We start from the raw sequence: 20,588 nt of genomic DNA, 5'->3' as shown, positions 1-20,588 counted from the left end.
CTGAATGATGGGATAATTACAGCAAACTTCATTGAAACTTCAGCCAAAATTCATCAAAAGAAGAGCAATATTCTATTAATTCAGTGGCAGAGGAACAAACTAAGATATTTTACAAGATGTAGAAAACAGAGAGAAACATACTGAAACTTTTGTTCTTGTTAAAACTGAAGATACAGGTTACAACTATGCATATCCAATGACTGTTGAAAGGATCTGCATGTTCCCACTTATGTTATTGACACTGAGTGGAAGATTAAAGCCAGAGGGATATACAGCACAATTTTCTTTCGGAGAGGAGGAAGTATGGTAAAAATCTAGAGCTTTTAGTCTACAAAAATGAATAAGGATAATGCATAAAAATGTGAAAAGAGAATTTCTGTCTCAGAAACTTTACTGCCATTGTGATGAGAAAGACTGGCAGGAAAGGAACTTAGGCTCAGACATAATGATTCTTTTCTTAGGCTCATCCCAGCTGATGGCAAACTGGTAAGATTTTTTTTCCCAGTAGGCTATTAATAGTAAAGATGTTTTTAAAATTGCAACCTTGGTTGTCTGGAAGTATAGTGGTGACAGATATAGAGAAACTTGAAAAAGGGAAAGGTTTAAGAGGAAAGAGATGATGGGTTCCATTTTGGACATGTTGAATTTAAGATACTTATGGGGCATGTCAGTGGAAATATCGAACAGGCACTTTATATGAGAGTAGAGTTCAGAAGAAGGAACTAGACAAGCAAGGTAACCAAGTGGCAGAAGGAGCAATGGATCTTGAGTCAGGAAGATCTAAATTCAAATCCCATTTTATATATTTACTAACCATATGATCTTGGGCAAATCAGTTCAACTCAGTTTCCTTATATGCAAAAATTGGGATAAAAATAGCTCCTATCTCACATAGTTGTGATTTGTAAATATATTTGTAAAATATTTGTAAAGGACTTTGCACACCTAAAAGTGTTACACAAATGGTACCTATTAACATTAACATTATATGTGGATTTGCAAGACATATGGAAGGGGTAGTAAATGAACCCAACGAGAGTGAAATATTGGGCTACAAATTTGATGTCAACAAAACATTGTTGCTAGTAGTTAATATGATGATAGTTTGGGTTAAAAAGACTATAGCGCCAGATTAAGTCAAAGTGATTGCACTCATATACTTTGTCCTGGCTACATATGGAATGTTGGGTTCCAGGTACTATATATATAATAAAGATAACTAGGTGGCACAGTGGATGGAGCACTGAGTCAGGAAGACCTGAGTTCAAATACAGACTCAAACATTACTACTTGTGTGACCCTGATCAAGTCACTTAGCTCTGTTTGCCTCAGTTTCCTTAGCTACAGAAGTAAATGGCAAACTGCTCCAGTATCTTTGCCAAGAAAACTTCAAACGGGGTCATAAAGATTCAGACATGATTGAAAATGAATGAACAAAAGCAATATAAAGCTTAGGAAGGATATTAACAAAGAGGCATATATCCAGGAGATTAATCTGATTGATAAGAAAACTGGAAACCATGCTATGTAGTCATAGCAATGAAAATTTAAAGTTGGAAAGAACCTCAGAGGCTATTGAATCTAACCCTTTCAAACTAAGGTAATAAACAGTTGAAGTAACTTCCCCGGGTTCTGAGATGGGATTTGAACCCAAGTTTTCTCAATTCTAAGTCTAGCACTCTGACCACTATTTAATATTTTGGCTTCTGAAGTCCTCTCCAGCTCTGAAATTCTATAATTGTGTCACTCTTGTTTTGCTGAATCAAGGCCATTTGCAAAGTCAAGTATGCTATGGGGGGTGGGTGAAAGATGCATAGGATGGACTATAATATCAATTCTATTTATTTATTTTATTCCTAGAAGGGTATAAAAACATAGAGAGATAGTGTGTGGTCAAAAATAGAAGAGCAGCACCAAAAGATTTCCCTGCCCCCAGATGAGTCCTGCACATGATAATTAGAAACTTATTTGAGTTAACAAATTCCCTTTTAAAAAGGTCAATACCCCTCTCCCAACAAGTCTCTCAACCCTTACTGTGAATTACTTTAATCAGACAATCAAATTAATACCTAGCTACTCATTCAGGAAATAGTTTTGACTCCAGTTTGGACAAGGGGGATATAATTTATTTACCAGGGCAGTCTGGGTAACATCAGATAGAGAGCAGCAGGAGTTCACTGGGTGAGTGTCTGGAGAGAGAAGCCAGTATTTAAAATAGAACTCAGTAAAAGTAGACTTGTAGTATGGGGCAGGGGAGGAGCTCTGGAGGCAGGGATCAAACAAAACAATCTATCTCTATTTTAGTTTGACCCTTGACCCTGGTATGCCCACATCAGTCCAGCCTTTTCCAGGGGAGCCCAGGGTCTTCAGTCCCCTTCCCCTTAGGTGAAAGAAGTAAATCAATCAGTCAGTAAACATTTATGTGCCAGGGACTGTGCTTAACACTGAAGATGTCAAGAAAGCCAAAAGATACTGCTCAAGAAACTCTGTTTAATGGCTAGACCACCATGTAGACAACTACGTATAAACAAGCCAGAGATAGGATAAATTAGGGGTAGTCTCAGAGGGAAGACACTAAGGTTAAAGGGGGTTAGAAAAGGCTTCTTGCAGGAGATGAGATTTTACCTGGGACTTGAAAGAAGCAAAGGAGGCCAAAAGGAAGGGATGAGGAAAGAGAGTATTCCAGGGGTAGGAAACAGTCAGTGAAAAGGCCTGGAGTGTTTTGTGGAAGGAAGGAAGGAAGAGGAGGGAAAGGGAATATTTATATAGCACCCACTAGGTACGAAACATTGCTAAAGGGATTTTATAAACATTACAAGGAATAGAAAGGAGACCACTGTCAATGGATTGAAATGTTAGTGATGGGGAAGAAGGTATGAAAATACTGATATAATACAAGGGGACCACATTATGAAAGAACTTAAAAATCAAATAGAAGATTTTATAATTGATATTGGAAGTAATAGAAAGCCACTGGAGTTTATTGAATGGGGTAAGGGAGAGTAGTGGCACAGTAGATAGAGCTCCAGGCCTGGAGTCCAGACCAGGAAAAACCTGAGTTCAAATCCAGATTCAGACACTAGTTGTATGACCCTGGACAAGTAACTTAACCTTGTTTATCTCCATTTCTTCATCTATCAAATGGTCCATCTTCATCAAATGATAAGATGAATTACTGTGTGAGTATAAGAATGGCGGTTGATGCTAGTAAGCTGATATGGTTATGGCAAACCACTCCGGTATTTCTGCTAAGAAAACCCCAAATGGAAATACATGCTTTCTTTCACAGTATACCTTCTATGGAAATGTTTTGCATAACTTTTTATGTGTTTCTTAATGGGGGTTGAGGTGGGGATAAAGGAGAAAATCTGGAACTCAAAATTATTTAACTGAAGGGGGAAATGTTAAATAAATAAATAAATTCAATCAATAAATGAACGAATAAAAGAAATAAATGGGATTATGAAGAATTGGACATAAATGATGAGACTGACCAGCCAACTAGGCTAGGTCCAGATGTGAAGTGGTTAGGATTTGGATGAGGGTGGAGACAATGAAAGAGGAAAGAAGAGAAAGGAGAGGAAGAAGAGATATATGAACCTCTTCTCATTTCCTTAGCTTCCTCATCATCATCTTTTCATTCTCCCCATGTATCATCAGAGTTTGTAGAAGTCTAGGAGAGGATGAATCTTAATCCCAGGACTAAGGAACCAGAGAAGCCAGTACAAAAACTGCCTAGGAAGCTTGAGGTGTCTATAGAACAATGGGATCATAATTAACAGTAAGTGGTTTAAGAAGTAGTTTCGGTCCTAAGTTGCTGGTATTGCCAGACTGGCCAACACCATTTTGCAGTGATAAGATGAAGTACTGTGTGATTATAAGAATGACAATTGTAAGGGGTCTTTGATGCCAGTAAAGTGATATGATTAAGTTATTCTTGAGCACTCTGGTCTCTCTTACTCCTATGTAAGCGCTCTATGACTCAGTACAGCATCCTTTGGCTCCAGAGGATACCTAAGGCTCCCCATTTTTGTGCATGTCCACTGAAAGGAGCAATGTATACCAAAGGGAACCAATCAATGATGACCAAGTGCCAATGAACTCAGCTACCTGATGCTTGTCTGAAACTTTTTGCCAAGGTCTTCTCTTTTTCTTGAGATATTGCAACTTTACCAAATACTCAACATATAATTGTATTTTTAGGATTTTCATATTTATGGAACTTTTCATACAAGCTTCATCATGAATAGGAAAGATATGCTGCCATTATACTAGTCACCATTATCAAAAAGAGAGCAGTGCATGCATTTTTAATCTATGTCAGATTGCTTGCTGTCTTGGGGAGAAGGAAGGTAAGGGAGGAAGAGAAAAATTGAAACACAAAATCTTGCAAAAAATGAATGCTGAAAACTATATATGTGTTTGGAAAAATAAAATATTACTAAAAAATTTTAAAATAGCATTTATCTCCCAGAGTTGTTGTAAGAACCAAATAAAATAATATAGAGTTCTTAAAAATAAAATAAAAAGATGTTTGTATTGTGTCAAATAAAATAAAATGTTATTAGTTAATCATAGGGGAAATAAAATAAAACAAGATAAAAATCTGAAAAGAGAGAGAATAGTGCCTAGCATTTAGTAGGCACTTAATAAATGTTTATTTATTGACTGATTGTATGTCCTAGTCTTAAAGACAAGGTTGGAAAGAGATTGCACAAATCTATTGAGAATACTTCTATTCTCCGTTGGAGTTCCTACTCAGACTCTTCCTCATTTAAGGAATCAATCAATTTGTTGTTTAGTCATTTCAGTCATGTCTTATTCTTTGTGACTCCACTTGGAGTTCTCTTGGCAAAGATATTGAAGTAGTTTGCCATTTCTTTCTCCAATCCCATTTTACAGATAAGGAAACTGAAGCAAACTAGGTTAAGTGACTTGCTCAGAGTCACACAGATAATATGAACCAGAGACAGGATTTGAACTCAGATTTTCCTTACTCCAAGCCCTTCACTCTATCCAATGAGCCATCTAGCTGCCCCAAAGTTAGCAGAGTATCAATAAGTATTTATTAAACACATGCTGTGGCCAAACACTAAACTAGACAAGCACATAAAAAAGTAATATATTCCACATCAAAGAGTTTGTATTCTACTGGGAAAGAGTACATGTTCACAGATAAGTAACTACAGTATAAAAGACAGTTATATGGTGCAGTACATTATCAGACTTGGAGCCAAGAAGACCTGATTACAAATCCTGCTACACTAGCTGTGATCCCCAAGGAGAGTCACTTGATCTCTCTCATTTTCAATTTCCATATCTATAAAATGAGGATAACATTAGCACCCATCTTCCAGGGTTGATTTGATCCAAAGGATCAAATGTGATGACAAATGTAAAACACTTTGCAAATTGTAAAGAAAGAAATAAATGTTAATGATTATTAGTATTATTATCACAGAATGGAGCAACAGTCGCACAGTGGAAAGGGAGCCCAAGTTAGGGGACTGACCTCATCTTCCTAAGTTCAAATCCAACTTCAAACACTCACTAGCTATGTGATCCTGAACAAGTCACTTAACCCTATTAGCTTCAATTTTCTCATTTGTAAAATGAGCTGGAGAAGAAAATAGCAAACCACTCCAGTAGCTTTGCCAAGAAAACCACAATTGGGGTCATAAAGAGTTTAGACGTGACTGAAAAACAACTCAACAAAGACAAATCACAGAATAGATACAAGATAAATGAAAAGTATATGGGTAGAATAAAAATGTGGGTAGAATCAAATATGGGCATTTTGAAGGACATGGTACTTGAGCTGATAAAGCTTGAGTCATACAAAGAATTAAATATTCCAGGAGGAAGGAGAGATTGCCAAGCAAAGGGCACAGTCTAGACAAAGGTACAGTGATGAAAGGTGGAATGTTATATACAGGCAACATCAGGTAGGCCACTTTGGCTTGAGGGTAGGCCATGTGAGGTAGAATAATATGGTAGAAAAATAGATGAGAACCAGACTGAAAAGGGCTTTAACTATTCAAAAGAGTAATTTGTCCATTGTCCTAAAGGGGAAAAGGAGTTACATAGTTCTCTTTGGTAAGGCAATGATAGGGTCAGACTTTTACCATACATGTTGGTATGAATGATGAATTAGGAAGGGATAGAAAATGGATTCAGGAAAAAAAAACATTTGAGAAGATAATCAAACAATCCAGGTAAGAGATTCTGAGTGCCCAAATAAAGGTGGTTGTGATATGAATGGAGAAAAGATGATGGATGAGAGAGGCAAAGATGAAATTGACTCAATCCCCAATCAGTCATCATATGCCAGTGATTGCATTTCCACAGTATCTTTTGCATCTGTCCACTCAAATGGACACCATGCTAATTCAAGCATCACTTTCCTCCTAAACTACTATAAAAGTATCTAAATTATTCTCCTCTGCCTCTATTTTCTCTCCTTTTCCTCTGTCTTCCAAACATTTTCAAAAAACCCCAAATCTTCCTAATAGGAATATAGAGGTTATGGCCTCTTACATTCATTCTAGTCTGAACTACCCTGGTTCTGATGCATTCCTAGAATTGTCATCCAAGTCTTAGTTTTTGCAGATTCAATTTCAGAAAAGTAAACTATGAATTTTTTTTGCCGTTTTATGTACAATCATTTTGGTCCTACTTTGAGTATGGAAATATTTATTTTATTTGGCATTGCTAAATTCAAAAGAAAAAATAATTTTTAATAACTGAAATGATTATATTGACCTCTACTGCCAGACCTAAAATTCTAAGTGATAGAGAAGATAATGATAGCTAGCATTTATATAGTACCCATTATGTGCCAAGAGCTTTACAAATATTATCTCAATTGATCCCCACAATAAACCTGGAAGGGAGACGCTATTATTATCACCATTCTACAACTGAGGAAACTGAGACAAACAGGAAGTGACATCCATGGTCACTGAGCTAGTATTTTCAAGCTGGATTTTAATTCAGGTTTTCCTGATTCCAGGCCTACCACTCTATCTACCAAGCTACCTAGTTCCTACAGGGAAGAGAGAGCTCAGATCTGCCAATTTTTGGAACTGACTTTCTAGTTGTCTTGTTAACTCATTGGGAAGGGAGAGGAGATAATGTTCAATCTCTAAGTACATAAAGTAGAAAAGAAGGCATCTGTTTTTATATATGTGGAACCATCCTTAAGTTCTCATTGCCCCTCATGTCTAGAGTTGCTCTCCAGGAACATCCATCCATTAAAATCTTTCTTTCCTTTCCTTCAAGGTCTTCCTTCCCTAGCCTTCTCCATGACCTTTCTCTTCTCCCATTCCTTATTCTATTCTCTTTGAACCTTTCTTATACGTTTATAATGTTTATTATAGTTATTTATTCACTTGTCATTTTGTAAATTGTAATTTCCTCAAGGGACAAGACAAGGTTTTCTTTCATAATTATACATTCATAACCTAGCATTGTGCAGAGTAGACAGTGTTTTAAAATGAAATTTGTTGAATTGGACTTACAAAATTGGATTTCCTGTACATATTACAAGAGTTTTCTTATGAACTGATATCTAAGGGGTCATCACTTAACACACAACACTTACACAAAACATTCACCAGTTTTCACAGAACAAGCAGAAATTGTGTTTATGTTTTGTGTTATTTTTATTATGTTTCATGTTAGTTTCTCAGTTTGGTTTAATAATTAGGGCACTGAATTTTAAGTCAAGAGGACTTGAGTTCAAAATGCCTCCGATACCTACAAATTGGTGACCCTGGGAAAGATATTTAGCCACTTTCAGACTCATTTCCTTATCTTAAAGAAAGTATGTGTGGATTTAATGGCCTCTAACGATTTCTTCCAGCTCTAAATTTATAATGGCATGTTCTCTAAGATGCTGAGGAGAAGAAGTGCTTTCAGAAGCAGAGTGATATCAGAATGCTATCACACTTTGTCCCCCATCTCCAATTTGGAGCAAAGAGATCTAACTCAAGAGAATAAAGAACACTTCCCCTTTTTAGGTTCCTCAGGTCCTGAAAATCCTCGGACACAAGAGTTATACACACTTTACTTTGACTTTGATTTTCTATTCTTTATGTCTCAGTGACTTCAGGAAAGAATTACTCACCTAAAATTAAAAATGTAATGTGGTAAATGACCTTGAAAATACTCCACCCCATCCAAGAGATAACAAATAGCCAGCAACTAACCACCCACCTACAAAACTGGACAAAGCAAGACGTTAATTAAGAAAAGTCATCCAATTACACATAATTTATGATGAGTTGGCAAACATCATTGTGTGATTGGTAGGCAAAACTCAGTAAGAAACACCCTAATCACTGGGTATAAAATGAACCAATGAAAACTGCTAGAGGCCGACACACTACTGCTGAACCTCACCATCTGAGCATAGGTTCCTTCCACATAGACACTATGTCTCTCCGATTCTCTTCTTCATCCAGAAGGGTTGGCTCATGTGGGGGAGCTGGATCTGTTAGATTGCCAAGTGGAGGAGCAGGTTTTGGGGTTGGAAATACATGTGGAATGCCTGGAATAGGTAGTGGCTTTTCATGTGCCTTTGGTGGCAACTCATCCGGAGGAGGATATGGCCTGGGTGGGGGAAGCTCTTCCTATGCTACCTTGCTGGGGAATGAAGCGGGGCTCCTCTCTGGTAATGAGAAGGTGACCATGCAGAACCTTAACGACCGCCTGGCTTCTTACTTGGATAATGTGCGTGCTCTGGAAGAAGCAAATGCAGATCTGGAGCAGAAGATTAAGGGATGGTATGAGAAATATGGACCTGGATCTTGCCGGGGTCTTGATCATGACTACAGCAGATATTTCCCAATTATTGAAGACCTTAAGAATAAGGTAAGAAAACATAATTTTATAAGGCTCAGAACTCCAAGGCATATTGTGCTCTCAAATTAGTTGACTATATATGTGACTTCATTCTAGAAGTTTTTCAAATTTCCATAATCAATTACTAGACATTAGAAGAGTTTTTGTGAAAATTTAAATCTTTGAGTAGGATATGTCCATTAAGTGAAATTCTATGGATATGTTTGTCAATAATTTAGCATGTAGCACATCCTCCTGCCATCTTCACTTCTTCAAAAGAAAAAAAAAAAAAAAGACCACAAAAAAGAGCAAAAGAGCACAGGAATACAAAAAGTCTCCAGTGACATACTTGAATCTTTCAACTATTTCACTGTAAATCAGTGTCTCTATGCAGACGTCTTTACTAATCCAAAGACATAATCTAAAACCATCAAAAGCTAGTCTTTCATGCCAGAGAGCAACAGATGCCTTACTATAATATGATAAGTGACTTGGCTTCACAAAAAAATTATAAATGATCCATGAAAATTTTTTTCTTTTCTTGATCTGCTCCTTTTTTACCAGGTAATTTCAGCAACTACCAGCAATGCCAATGTAGTCCTGCAGAATGACAATGCCAGATTGACAGCTGATGACTTCAGATTAAAGTAAGTGAAGTTTTGGGAACAGAAACCAGGTCAAAGAACATCTCCCTCTTCTATTCATTGTATCTAAAATAACTTTAAGAAATTGGTTATTTCATATTTAATATGTATGGGAATGCCTGCCATCCAGGGGAGAGGGTGAAGGGAAGGAGTGGAAAATTTGGAACAGAAGGGAGTACAAGGGATAATGTTGTAAAAAAATTACCTATGCATATATACTGTCAAAAAATGTTATAATTATAAAATTAATTAAAAAAAAAAGAAATTGGTTATTCACTGGGAATTGAGTGTAAACTGTTTGCACTACTGTCTTTCTACCCAGGTTACTTATACCTTTGGAATCCAATTCTTACTGTGCAACAAGAAATTTGGTTTTACACACATATATTGTATCTAGGTTAAACTGTAACACATTAAATATGTATGGGATTGCCTGTGATCTAGGGGATGGAGTAGAGGGAGGAGGGGAAAATTTGAAAAACTGAATATAAGGGATAATGTTGTAAAAAAAATTACCCATGCATATGTACTGTCAAAAAAATTATAATTATAAAATTAATTTTAAAAAAGAAATTGGTTATTTTGTTTTAAAACTCAAATAAGTATAAGAATGAAAAAATAGCTTAAAATCTCAGTATATTTATGAAAATTGCATCTAAATCATGAGAGTAAAAGGTTAGAAGCCTGCAATATCCAAGAAAGTGGCTTTTTTACTATTAGTCTCATCTCTTTAAGTAAAGTGATCAGCACAGCATGTTTATCCCATAATCCAATTAAGATGTTTAATTTCTATCTATTTCAGCTTGAGTTTTATGTTTTATATGATCCTTTAATAATCAAGATTCATGCTGAAAAAGCTTTTTACTGTTTTTTGAGGTATGAAACAGAGCTCGCTCTTCATCAGAGTGTTGAGGCTGACATCAATGGTCTAAGAAGAGTGTTGGATGAACTGACCTTGTGCAGAACAGATCTGGAGATCCAGGCTGAGACACTGAATGAGGAACTTACTTATCTAAAGAAGAACCATGAAGAGGTAAAAGTTTCCAATACACTAATTGTATCCCTCTTTAAATTGACATTTCCTTTGACATGTGTCAAATGTCAAAAGCAATCCAAGGAAGAGCTGGCCAAATTCTGTCCAGTCCATTGAAGGATTTGTTTTCCAAAAGCAGATTACATTGTTGGGTTTTTTTTTCTTTTTTTTGACACATAGATATTCATAATCTAAAACTTGAAAAATTCCAGATCCCCAGACCTAAAGAGGGTGGGCATTATGCTCTTTCAAAAGTATTCAGAATAGTCTAAATTAATCTTCTCCTTCAGGAAATGAAAGCCCTCCAGTGCGCTGCTGGAGGAAATGTGAATGTGGAGATGAATGCAGCCCCAGGAGTAGATCTGACCATTCTGTTGAACAATATGAGGGCCGAATATGAGGATCTGGCTGAGCAGAACCGCAGGGATGCTGAAGCCTGGTTCAATGAAAAGGTAATTTTACTAGAATAATGTTTATATGTGGATTTTAGTTTTAATCTGTGAACAAATTTTTTTTAATATCCAAACATAATCTGAATTTTGAACAACACAATTCATTAATTTGCTTGTCAATTATTTAAATTTTACTTAATGAAATTCAAGCCCTGCAATAGTACATCATCTCTTCAGTCTCTCCTTCTAAGTCTCCAGGATTCTTCGTTCATTGATCATTCTTCTCTTTTCATCCTTTCATTAGAAGTATTCAGTTCTTAGCCTTTGCATTTTAAAAATGACTTAAGCTAATAATGCCATTTATTCCAGAGTGCCACACTCCAGCAGCAGATCTCAGATGATGCAGGGGCTACCACCTCAGCCAGGAATGAGCTTACAGAAATGAAACGTACAGTCCAGACCCTGGAGATCGAGCTGCAATCCCTCTTGGCAACGGTATGTGAAGACTTACGAAACAAATTTCCTTTAGAAGTTGGGGGAAGAAGCTGAGACTTAAAATAGTGCCTTTCTTCTTTTGCAATGTTAGCTTTCATCTGTGTTAGGCCTCCAAGGTAAAATACATTTGCATTTCTATGTGTTTTATTAATTAAGATTTGCTCATTAACCTACATTCAAAATTAGAACATATTTCAGATATCATTTATGTAGTAGTGTTGAAATGAGAAAATGGTTATGTCTCTGTGTGGTTTAGTATTGATCTACCCTAACTTAATAGAAAATCTTTCAATATTTCATAGAACAGAAGATCTTAGATACCAACTCTACACTGATAATATCTTCTTGGCCTTAGGCTGTAGCATTGCTGCAACACTACTTTTTAAGTTACAGGGAGGCACAAAGTCAAGGGAAATATCAAAATGACGCTTTTCCTACATCTTTTTGTCATGGTCAAAAAAGACAATGCAGGCTGGGGCATAGAATAAATCCCAGCCTTCACCTGTCCCCTACATCATGTAGACTTAGAGAGAGTGTCTCTCTCTGGATTATATAATCCTTGATGTCTTTTCACCTACAGAGCCAAGGATTTCCAACTTAAAAAGCAAATTCCTTTCCTGAGTCTATTTGTAGGATATGTTTTATGTTTCAACAGGCTTTCCTTAGAATGTTTCAATTATTTTTAAACACAATGTATATAATTGCAGTCAGACCAGTCTGGCTTAGAGAAACTGGATATGAGGCAATAGAAATAAGGGTGAAGAATGTGGGTCTTAAGAATTAGAGTTTCTAAGCTTTAGAAAGAGAAGCTGCAGGGTTTAGTAACCCTAAATTTAGGCTTAAAAGGGACCCTAAAAGCCATCTACTCATTTTATAGATGATTAAACTAAGACCTCATGCAATAATTAGTATCAGAGGCTAGTTTCAAAAATTCAGACTCTAGGAACACTTTTCCCTTGAAAATAAGTCCCAAAATGAATCTTAAGATATAGCCACTCTAGAAATGGCTGAGGGGAGGAGCTGACTTTTTCAAATGCACCAACACCTCAGAAAGAGAGTCACCTCAGTAGTACCATCCTCAAATATAAGGAGAAGAGTTTAATCCCTGGAAAATTTTTGGAGAAGTGCTAATTTTGGGTTGACACCAGAAATGAATCCCAGAAGGGCAGTTTTCTTGAATCCTACATACACACATTGTAATAATGTTTATTTCTACTGACTGTCTCCTTTTCAATTTCACCATCAATTCTTTTTACCATCCCTATAGAAACATTCACTTGAATGCTCATTGACTGAGACAGAAGGGAACTACTGTGTGCAGCTCTCACAAATCCAGGCCCAGATCGGGGCTCTGGAGGAGCAACTGCAGCAGGTCAGGACTGAGACTGAGGGCCAGAAGCTAGAGTATGACCATCTTCTAGATATTAAAGTTTATCTAGAAAAAGAAATTGGAACATATTGCTCCCTCATTGATGGAGAAGATGGGTAAGTGCAACTTCTTTTGTAAATTATGCTTCTGAAGAGTGGAAACTACTTTGAGGAAAACAAGACGGTAGGGTAGACAATAGCTCTAGAATTAAAAAGGATCTTAGGGGCCATGGAACCCAACTTCCTTGTTTTATAAAGGAGAAACTGAGGCACAGAAAAGTTTGAGACTTGCCAGAGATCACACAGCTAGGGATTTAAACGCAGGTCATCCTGACTCCAAAGTCAGCTAGTCATTCTGGTCATTGTATCAGCTAGGTGTCTTCTAATTCTAAATTCATATCACCCTGATTCTATAAGTTCCTTGAGGGTATCAGTAGGATTGTGTATAAGCTCAGTGGTTATGTAGAGTGTATGTATGTATGTATGTATGTATGTAGAGTGGTGTTTAACACACAGTAGGTGTTAAATAAATGTCTGTTGTGTTGGAGGGAGGGCAACGAGGAACAAGTCAAAGAATCTATGATTGGGATTGTGAACAGAAAAAAATTCAAAGGATAACATAAAACTTTAGCTTCTGTTTTCAATTCCTTTGTTCTTTGCTAGGGACAGAAACCAGTAGGCAGACAGAGAAGAGAGACAAACAGACAGACAGATTCAGTGACAGAGATAGAGAGCCTAAGAGACAGACAGAGACAGAGAGACAGAGAGACAAGGAGAGCAGAGAGAAAAATAAGAAACAAATTTAAAAACATTGATTATGTGTTGAGTGCCATACCAGTCATTAGAGGAGATATAGGATTAGCATCATCAGTACCAAGCACAGTGCTTAGCATAGAATTAGGAATGAAGTAAATGCCTATTATTTGGACTGAATTAAATGAAACCCAGATCTTGACTTCAGGGAGCTGACTTTCTTTTTTTTTTTTTTTTTTAATAATTAATAGAGAGTGTTACAAATCCAAAGGTGGTTTTGGACCTGGAGGATCAGGAAATCAGATAAAAGGTAAACAAGTACAAATTCCATCTTTCAGAATATATTGCTACGGTGTTTAGTATATATCTATATTAGGCATGTGTTCATGCATATATACATGCATGTTATGTGTGTACATGTATGCATTGCTTGTGTGTATGGACTTAGATGCACATATATCTTATGCATGTGTGCTAGGTGCATGTGTACATGTGTCTATAGCATATTAACATGTGTGTTACATGTTTCTATGTAGTTATATAAGCATATTGTATATATGTAGAACCATGTTTCCACATGTATGCACTATGTGTGTGCTGTATGTACATGCCTACAAGCAAACATGGAAAAGAAATCTGGATAAAAATTTTATCTGGATATATATATATATACATATATATGTATATATATAAAACATTGTGGATATATGTATAAATATACATGTGCATACACAAAAGGCCTATAACTATAAATGTATACAAACATGTATATAGGGGGTGCACATGTATATGACTACAAAAGGCTAAGTGAATTGTTCTATATTTATAGCTTAATTATCTACATTTTCTGAATGTTCATGTATATGCTATTTCATTTTAGATTCATCTAAAACCACTGTAGTTAAAACACTTGTCGAAGAAATTGATCCTCGGGGCAAAGTTATCTCCTCCAGGGTCCATTCAGTTGAAGAGAAATCCTCCAAAATTAATACCATCAAGACGGAGCAGAGAGTGCCTTCCTAAACATGCTCAAAGACAAAACTGAAAGAGAAGTCTTGAAGTTCAAATACGCAATTAAAATAAGTACAAAAAATAAAGGCTTCTTTTTTTTTCTATTTTTCTTTTAACAAGTTAAGACAAAGTGTTCTTAGAATAGTAAAATTTCCATTCTGTTTTTCTTCAGTAGTATCTCAATAAAAATTCTGTCTGTTGCAAGCCATCTAACTGGTTCAATGGTCTTTGTTTCAGAAATCCAAAGAAAAGCTAAAATTGGACTTTCAAGTCCATTGATTGATGTGATGCTATCATAACTCAGGAGTACATTTCACATATGAAATAATGATAATTTCAATGTAATCTTGTTGTTGAGTGTTGAGAAGGGAGAAAAGCATTGTACAATGGAAAGAATATTGGATTTAAAGTTGGGGGAATATATTTCATACATCATCTCTGCCATTTGCTCAGCAACATACCTTTAGTCATATCCTTGAATGAATTTTAGCCTCAATTTACTCACCCATTCATGAGAAACATATATTAGGCTGGCAAAGCTATCTCATTTTTCCCAGACAAAGGGACGTAGTTTGTAGGGGAAGAAGGAAAGTAGGAAGGAAGGAAGGAAGGAAGGAAGGAAGGAAGGAAGGAAGGAAGGAAGGAAGGAAGGAAGGAAGGAAGGAAGGAAGGAAGGAAGGAAGGAAGGAAGGAAGGAAGGAAGGAAGGAAGGAAGGAAGGAAGGAAGGAAGGAAGGAAGGAAGGAAGGAAGGAAGGAAGGAAGGAAGGAAGGATTTATTAAATATCTATGATTTTCCAGACACTATGCTAAGTGCTCTACAAGATATTATCTTAATTAATCTTCACAATAACCTTGGAAAGTAGATGCTATTATTAGCCTCATTTTATACTTGAAGAAACTAAAGTAGTTGGTGACTTCTCTAGGACCACACAGGTGATATATATCCAAGACTAGATTTAAACTCAGGTTTTCTTGATCCCCGGCACAGCACTCTACCCATTATACCATTTTAACTGACTTTAATAGTTATAGATTATACAATATGATTACTACAAAAATCCTCAGAATCCTCATAACAGAAATTTGTTCTTTTATGATTAAATAGAAGTGGCTTCTTAGACCTAGGCATTTCAGATATTGGCAAAGAATGCTTTTTCAGCATGTTCAATTAAAATCTCCAGAGGTAGGGGGAAGGAGAAGTATGGTCTGATGAATCCAGAACAATCCTCGTTAGCATATATAGGACCATGAGGTCCTATCTTCAAGAAGACCTTAAAGTCATAGGATCCTAAAAGCAAGAACTAAAGGAACTTGTGAGGCCATCTAGTCCAAATCCCCTATTTTATAAGTAAGGAAACTGAAAGGTTGTGATTTGTCCAAAGTTTCCTACATAAGAAGTATCCAAGGTCTTCTCTGTCCCATTCTTCTTTCCACAAGATCATTTTTCCCTACTCATTTTCTAACCCATAGACTGGCTAAAATGGCTAAAAATTTTATTTATATACTTCCTCAAATTTGATGGTAGGACATGAGAATAAACACATGGGTTTAGAAGCACTGTGATAAATCTCTGAAGTACTAACATTTATTTAATATTTTAAGGTTTACAAAGTCCTTATGTCATTTGATCCTCTCAACAACCTTGTGAAGTAGGTGTTTTTATTATTCACATTTTATAGATTAGAAAATTGAGGCACAGTGAGATTAAATGACTTGCCCAGGATCACACAGCTAGTGAAATGTCTGAGATTGAATTTGAATACAGGACTTCCTGACTCCAGGTCTGGCACTCCATTGACTTTACTATATAGCTGCCCCACCCTTAACCATAGCAAATAATTAATAACTACTTACATTGTTAAATAGTGATTTCAGGTATGCAAAACACTTTGCATATAATCTCTGGTTTAAGCCTTATAATAACACTGTGATATAGAAACTACAGGCATTATTATACCTATTTTCCAGATGAGGAAATAGAGGCTCAGTCAAAATGTAAAATTACTTCCCCATAGTTAACAGAGTTAAAATGGTCAAAGGTAGGATTTGAATCCAGGTTTTTTTAAAGTCTCATATTCTCTTTCCATTAAACCACATGAATAGTCTTTTAAAAAATCATCACTGTAGCCCATCTGGTTAATGAATCTAAGTTAGATAGATTGCTTCTCAGACCACAAAAATATAGCCCATGACTGGACCCATACTGAAAGCTATTTCAGCTTGGTAGGGCCTAGGAAAGCTTATATATTCCAGTGGCATAGTCTCATCTCCATACTACGTTGAAGTATTAGAATGGAGAAGACTCTACACAGTAAGCATTAATAAATGTCTACTGTCTGGTGTCCTTGATATGAGAGATATACAAATCATTCAAAGCAACTTAATTTAAAGGAATACAATAACTTCAACCAATGAATAGTTAGGAGGATATTCTCAGAAGTTGCCTATTCTTTTGAATCCTTACTTTCATCTATTATCCAATTATTATAATCATGATAATAATAATATATAACATATATTACTATTTATGATTCAAAATTATTACTAAATTATCATAACTATAGCAACAATAATATACAATAAGTATAATATGTATAATATATAATAACATAACATAGTATATAACTATATAGTGCTTTTAATGATTACAAAAAACTACCCCACAAACAATCTAACTAAAGCATTCTGGTGGACTTTAGAGGGGAGAAAGAGCAATTAAAGAGAGAAAACCATTCTAAAGTAAGATAAAGTTCTTCCTGCAAAGCCATGGTCTTGTTGGATATTTTTTAATATCATCTGATTTAAAACATTAACTTAGAATATTCATTTAGACTATTTAAAAATCCATTAGGATATTAAGTTTCAATTAAATAAACATTCAAATATTTAAATATTCATTTAGAATATACAATATGGACAAACTTGTAATAAACAATATGGTGAGATAAAGGGCACTTTGTCTAAGTAGTTTCCAAACTTTTTGGTCTCAGAATTCCCTTACACTCTTAAAAATTACTAGGGAATCATAAAAGAACTTTTGTTTATGTGGATTACATTTATCAACCCTTACCATGTTAGAAATGAACATATCTTAGTATTATTATGAAAATAGTTTAGACCTTATGGACCTCTAGACAATACTTTAAGAACCATTGATAAACCTAAGGATTACAAAACTTAAAAGATACAAATGTTTAAAGTAAAAATTTTAAAAGATTGTACAATTTGAAATTTTGTTGCATTTCTATTTTGACTACACTTGCATTAAAGTTAATGCTTAAATTGGAAAAATGAAATAAGAATGTTGCAAATGAAGTATTCTCTTCCCAACTGAGGTTATACGTTCATGTATTTCCTTCCCAGTGCAGTCATGTCCTTTTTCCTCCCTAACCCTGGATATCAGGTATTCCAAGGTACCCTTCAGACAGAAACTAGAACTCTAGGGCTTCTGCTCCCTCAACTGAGCTTGTTTTACATGGAGTAATATGTTCACATCATGAATTACAAAGTTGATTTGAGGTCTCATTTTGTGTTACTTGCCCTAGGTACTAAAATGACTAGTTATAACTCTGCTTATGAATAAATCCTAGAATAAGAAATAAGAATCAGAAAGTCTAAGCCTTGACATTAGTATGGCCTGTGATTTGTGTGGGTTTTTAACATCACCTCTTATTTGTCTCAAAATTCATGAAAATTATAGGTTTTTCTTATCTCAGAAGAGATTGTGAGTTAATTCATGCTTACAAAATTCTTAGAGATCAAGAGATTATTGTGTTAATAATACTCTGTGTCTTTTGAACACCTTTCATCTAAGGATCATAGTTTCATATTTATACTCACAGCACATATATGAGTTGTGTATATATACACATATATATACATACATACATATATTCATGCACACATTGCTCCTGGAAGAGGGGCAAATATATATCACTGGACTAAGTCACAAACTAAATTAAGATTAGAGGTAAAGAGTTGAGTCCTGGTGTCTTGACTTAGTATTCATTTTTCTGTGACATTTTGTTCTACCATGTATCTAAACAAACAAAAAAAATTCTGTAGTGCTAATTCTATAAAATATTTTTATACAAGAGCCAAGGTTGAAAATCCATATATTTGGTGACAGTTTAGCATCCTAAAATAGCTTATAAATGTGAGTTTGTTTCCTTGGGCAAGTGACTTAAATTCTCTAGGCTCCAATTTCCTTATTTATAAACTATAGGGTTAAACTGATTTCCTCTGAGGTCCCTCCTTGATCTAAGTCTATAGTTTTGTGATCTTTCTGACAGATGTCCCAATAGTCTTATAACAAAATGTCAGAGCTTCTTTTCAAAGCACTTTGTATATCTGACACTAAAATTCCCATTCAGAAAAAAAAAATGGTACTTTCTTAAAGACATAGGCCTCTAATCAGCAAGCAGTAGTAAAGATTTTACGATAATTGATGGAGACTGTCCACTATCTGACAGAGCCAACTTTATTATAGTAATCTACATAATTAATATGTATATCATATTTGTGTCCTTTCAAATAGCTTTATGGGTATTAATTAGAGATCCCAATCAAGGTTCATTTGAAGCTACTCGATATTATTATTTTCTTCTGATCAACAAAGAGTCTGAAACAGGTTAAATAATTAACCACATGTTCAAGCTGAGACTCAGTTATAGAACTGAATTTTCTGAGGAATATTCTTTCTCTTTCCAAAGGTAGGACAATCTGTGAGAAATTGTGCCCTTTACTCATGGAATTTTCCATTGTGGAATGGTCTTTTTTCCTTTCATATTTCATTTTTATTCTGTCTCAATTAAAAGTTTTTTATTTAAAAATAATTAACCAGAGGCCATTCAGTTATGGGAAAGCCAAAATTAAAATTATCTTTTTGTGATTAACAAACTTTTCTTCAAGACATAACTTATGGGGTTGGGAGTGGTATTAAAAAAAGACTTTTATCCTTTTATTCATGATATTATGCTTATTTTCATGACACCATGAGTCCATCCAAATGATGGATGTGTCATAACATAATTTTTAAATATGAAGAAAAAAGCTAGTTGAGCTAGTGAAAACAATGTTGGGGTTAGAAGATTAGGAAAAGAAATGTCTGTGGGGTGTGTGTGTGTGTGTGTGAGATACCTTAAATGAACTACAAGAACATGTCTGTAAGTATCCAGTTAAGACCTGACTATTTAGACACTTATTTGCTACTTATGTGATCCTGAACTAGATTTCGATTTCCTGTGATGAACATGCTAACAATATAAAGGAAAAAACAAAACAAAACAACTCCTGTCCACAAGGAGTTTATATTCTATGGGAGAAAAGGAGGATAACACTGACACACAGATGAATATATAGAAAGTAATACAATGCAAATTTCAAAGGTGAGATGCTAATCACCAAGAAGATCCACCCAAAAGAGCAAAAACTCATTGAGCAGGTTCAAGTCACAAAATCATAGAAATAAAGCTCAAAGGGACCTCAGAGCAGTTCTAGTCTCTTCCTCATTTTTAGATAACAAAATGGAAGGGACTTGCCTAAGATCACATAGGCAGTAATAGCATAAACAGCATTTGAACCCTAAATTCACCACACTTTCCACTAGAAAGCCATATTAATAACAGAAGGCAATGGTAATCCTCGGGAAGATGGGAAAAGGCAGCAAACATTTCCCATTCCAGCTCCTATGTCTTTTCATGTGAAACAATATAGTACTTATTGCAGAGGTGTAAGAATAGATAGGATTACTCATCTTAAACTCTGAAGGTTAAGGCCATAATCTAAAATTACTCCACCTGGCACCTTTTTAATATAGAAAAATACCCTCAAGGCATCTTTCCACCTACAAGTGGACACCATTTAAAAATCAAACAATTTATGGAAACTGATAATTAGGCAGAAAATACCGTTTTACTAGACATTGCCCTAATTAAGACTGAAGTGTCTTGCCAGTTGGATATAAAAAGGCAAATGATACCAGGAGCTGCATACTTTGACTCTGCGCTCTTCTCTGGGAAAGGGTTGCCCATCTATCCTGACGCACT

At 35.4% G+C, this 20,588-nt stretch overlaps 1 protein-coding gene across 1 annotated transcript; it reads left to right on the top strand.

The window, feature by feature from the left end:
• Positions 1–8,403: 8,403 nt before the first annotated feature.
• Positions 8,404–14,740, top strand: LOC141539143 (keratin, type I cytoskeletal 27). Its single transcript, XM_074261464.1, has 8 exons — positions 8,404–8,874; positions 9,409–9,491; positions 10,365–10,521; positions 10,812–10,973; positions 11,283–11,408; positions 12,676–12,893; positions 13,781–13,839; positions 14,410–14,740. Exons 1-8 carry the CDS (start codon positions 8,437–8,439, stop codon positions 14,550–14,552), a joined length of 1,386 nt encoding a protein of 461 aa, XP_074117565.1. The 5' UTR covers positions 8,404–8,436; the 3' UTR covers positions 14,553–14,740.
• Positions 14,741–20,588: the final 5,848 nt, after the last annotated feature.

The sequence above is a fragment of the Sminthopsis crassicaudata genome, chromosome 4 (genome assembly GCF_048593235.1).
Source record: "Sminthopsis crassicaudata isolate SCR6 chromosome 4, ASM4859323v1, whole genome shotgun sequence".
NCBI classification, from domain to species: domain Eukaryota; kingdom Metazoa; phylum Chordata; class Mammalia; order Dasyuromorphia; family Dasyuridae; genus Sminthopsis; species Sminthopsis crassicaudata.
This window is presented reverse-complemented; position numbering and strand designations above follow the sequence as displayed.

Coding starts and splice junctions, on each gene's coding strand:
- LOC141539143 (XM_074261464.1), top strand. CDS start 8,437: ATGTCTCTCCGATTCTCTTCTTCATCCAGAAGGGTTGGCTCATGTGGG. Junction 10,522..10,811: donor TAAAGAAGAACCATGAAGAG/GTAAAAGTTTCC, acceptor CTTCTCCTTCAG/GAAATGAAAGCCCTCCAGTG. Junction 11,409..12,675: donor TGCAATCCCTCTTGGCAACG/GTATGTGAAGAC, acceptor CCATCCCTATAG/AAACATTCACTTGAATGCTC.